We start from the raw sequence: 1,793 nt of genomic DNA, 5'->3' as shown, positions 1-1,793 counted from the left end.
AAAAAATCCAAATTTGATCAGAATCAGCTCAAACTTTCTACACAACATAAAAACATGTATATGCATCAGAAAAAAATTATAAACTTAAAAAATTCTCTACTTTTTATTTTTGGCAAAATTTGGTTCAAGACTGTGTACTATAGTACATGGACTTTTACATGTACTCAATTTTGGAATAACTTTAAAAAAATTCATTAAAAAATCCAAACTTGATCAGAATCGGCTCAAACTTTTTACAACATAAGAACATGTATAATATGCATCTATAAAGACAATACAGTGCAATTACAAGTATAAAGTTATCATAAACTCACTCCTGCTAAGTGTACCATACATTTACATTTAGGTGACCCTGTAGTACCGGAGGAGTACATTATGAACAATGGGTTGTTGAACAGCAGCTGCTTGTATGTTAAATCAGTATTATCAGAGAGAAAATCTTCCAATAAAATACTAATAATAAACAAAAATATACTATACATATCCTGCAATATCCTATTAATATCCAAACCTGTTCTTCAGTTGAGATATATCAACAGTAGATGAACAAAATGGATGTATAACGACCTTCTCAAGATCAGGCAGTCCGTCCACAACAGTTTTTAACTTGTTAAAATTTGATTATGTTTTTTTTTATTGTATCACACGGCCTCAACTGAAAATATAACCTTGGGCTTGATCTGCTTGAATCTATCAAGAACTCCCTAATAAAAAAGATAAGCATAAAACAGGAACAATAATAACAATAACAAGATAATTATGATTACATTGATGAAAGTGATATTAATATTATTTTTTCATTGCATGCTTACAGTTGAGCCAAAATCAGGTGATGTTGAACTCCAAATTGCTCCAATACTGGCAGTAGCAAGCATTGCTTTAACTGCAGTAGAACTGTTAGGAAGATAGCCTGTAGAGAGAAGGAGAGAGGGAGGGAACAGTAGAGTATATAAAGAAAAATAGAAGAGAGAGAGGAAAGGAGAGGATAACAATAATAATAATAACTAGGTGAATGTAAACATTGAGGGGGCGAGCCATCAATTCACATTGTTTGATAAGAAGATTAAAATTATAATAAATCCAGCTCTTAGCCTGCATGCATATTCAGACCCCGGCCTCATGGCCGGGATCTGAAGTCTGAACAGAGCAAACACACCAGTTAACACAACCAAAATAACCCAGTAAAAGAGACAAGGATGAACTATCCTGTCACCTTGAAAAAATGTGCTAAGCTAAACTTTTAATCAAGCTTCCATCAATTAACATCTTTTTGAAATAAAACTACTGAAATAAAATCAATCCAGCCCTTAACGTGCATGCATATTCAGACCCCATCCTCATAGTACGGCAGGGTCTGAACAGAGCAAACCCACTATTTAACACCACTGACCAAAATGACCTAGTAAAAGTGACAAGAATGAACTGTCCTAATACTTTGAGAAAAAGTGACAAATCTAATCAAGCTTCTCTCACAATTTTAATTCTGTCAATGAGAGGACTAATCTAGAGGAGTCTTAAGGCCTTTTCACACTGGCACAGTTTTCAAAGCGATGCGCTTTGTTGATACAGCTGAAATAATGCGCATGGATCGTGTTCACACTAGCAGCTGAATCGGCATGTATCATTTTGTGTTCTTGTTGCCATTGGTTTACATTGATCGAAGCGCATCACTTCACATCAATCCACCTCTGGAGGTGAAGTGAGACTGATGCGCATCAATGCGCATTAATTGAAACCACTCTAGTGTGAACGAAAGGCCTTAGATCAAACTGCTTTAAGTTCTTCAGCCTTTA

General features: G+C 34.9%; 1 protein-coding gene across 1 annotated transcript; it reads right to left on the bottom strand.

Moving 5' to 3' along the window:
* Positions 1 to 300: 300 nt before the first annotated feature.
* LOC100636007 (acetoacetyl-CoA synthetase-like) lies at positions 301 to 910 on the bottom strand (the record flags this gene model as incomplete). The annotated part of the gene is given in 4 exon segments (XM_011410814.2): positions 301 to 453; positions 512 to 618; positions 621 to 704; positions 813 to 910. Coding segments are annotated over 4 exon segments (440 nt in total), but the record flags the coding sequence as incomplete, so codon positions are not given.
* Positions 911 to 1,793: the final 883 nt, after the last annotated feature.

Source organism: Amphimedon queenslandica, unplaced genomic scaffold, assembly GCF_000090795.2.
Source record: "Amphimedon queenslandica unplaced genomic scaffold, v1.1 AMPQUscaffold_6042_Cont21996, whole genome shotgun sequence".
In the NCBI taxonomy this organism is placed as follows: Eukaryota; Metazoa; Porifera; class Demospongiae; order Haplosclerida; family Niphatidae; genus Amphimedon; species Amphimedon queenslandica.
This window is presented reverse-complemented; position numbering and strand designations above follow the sequence as displayed.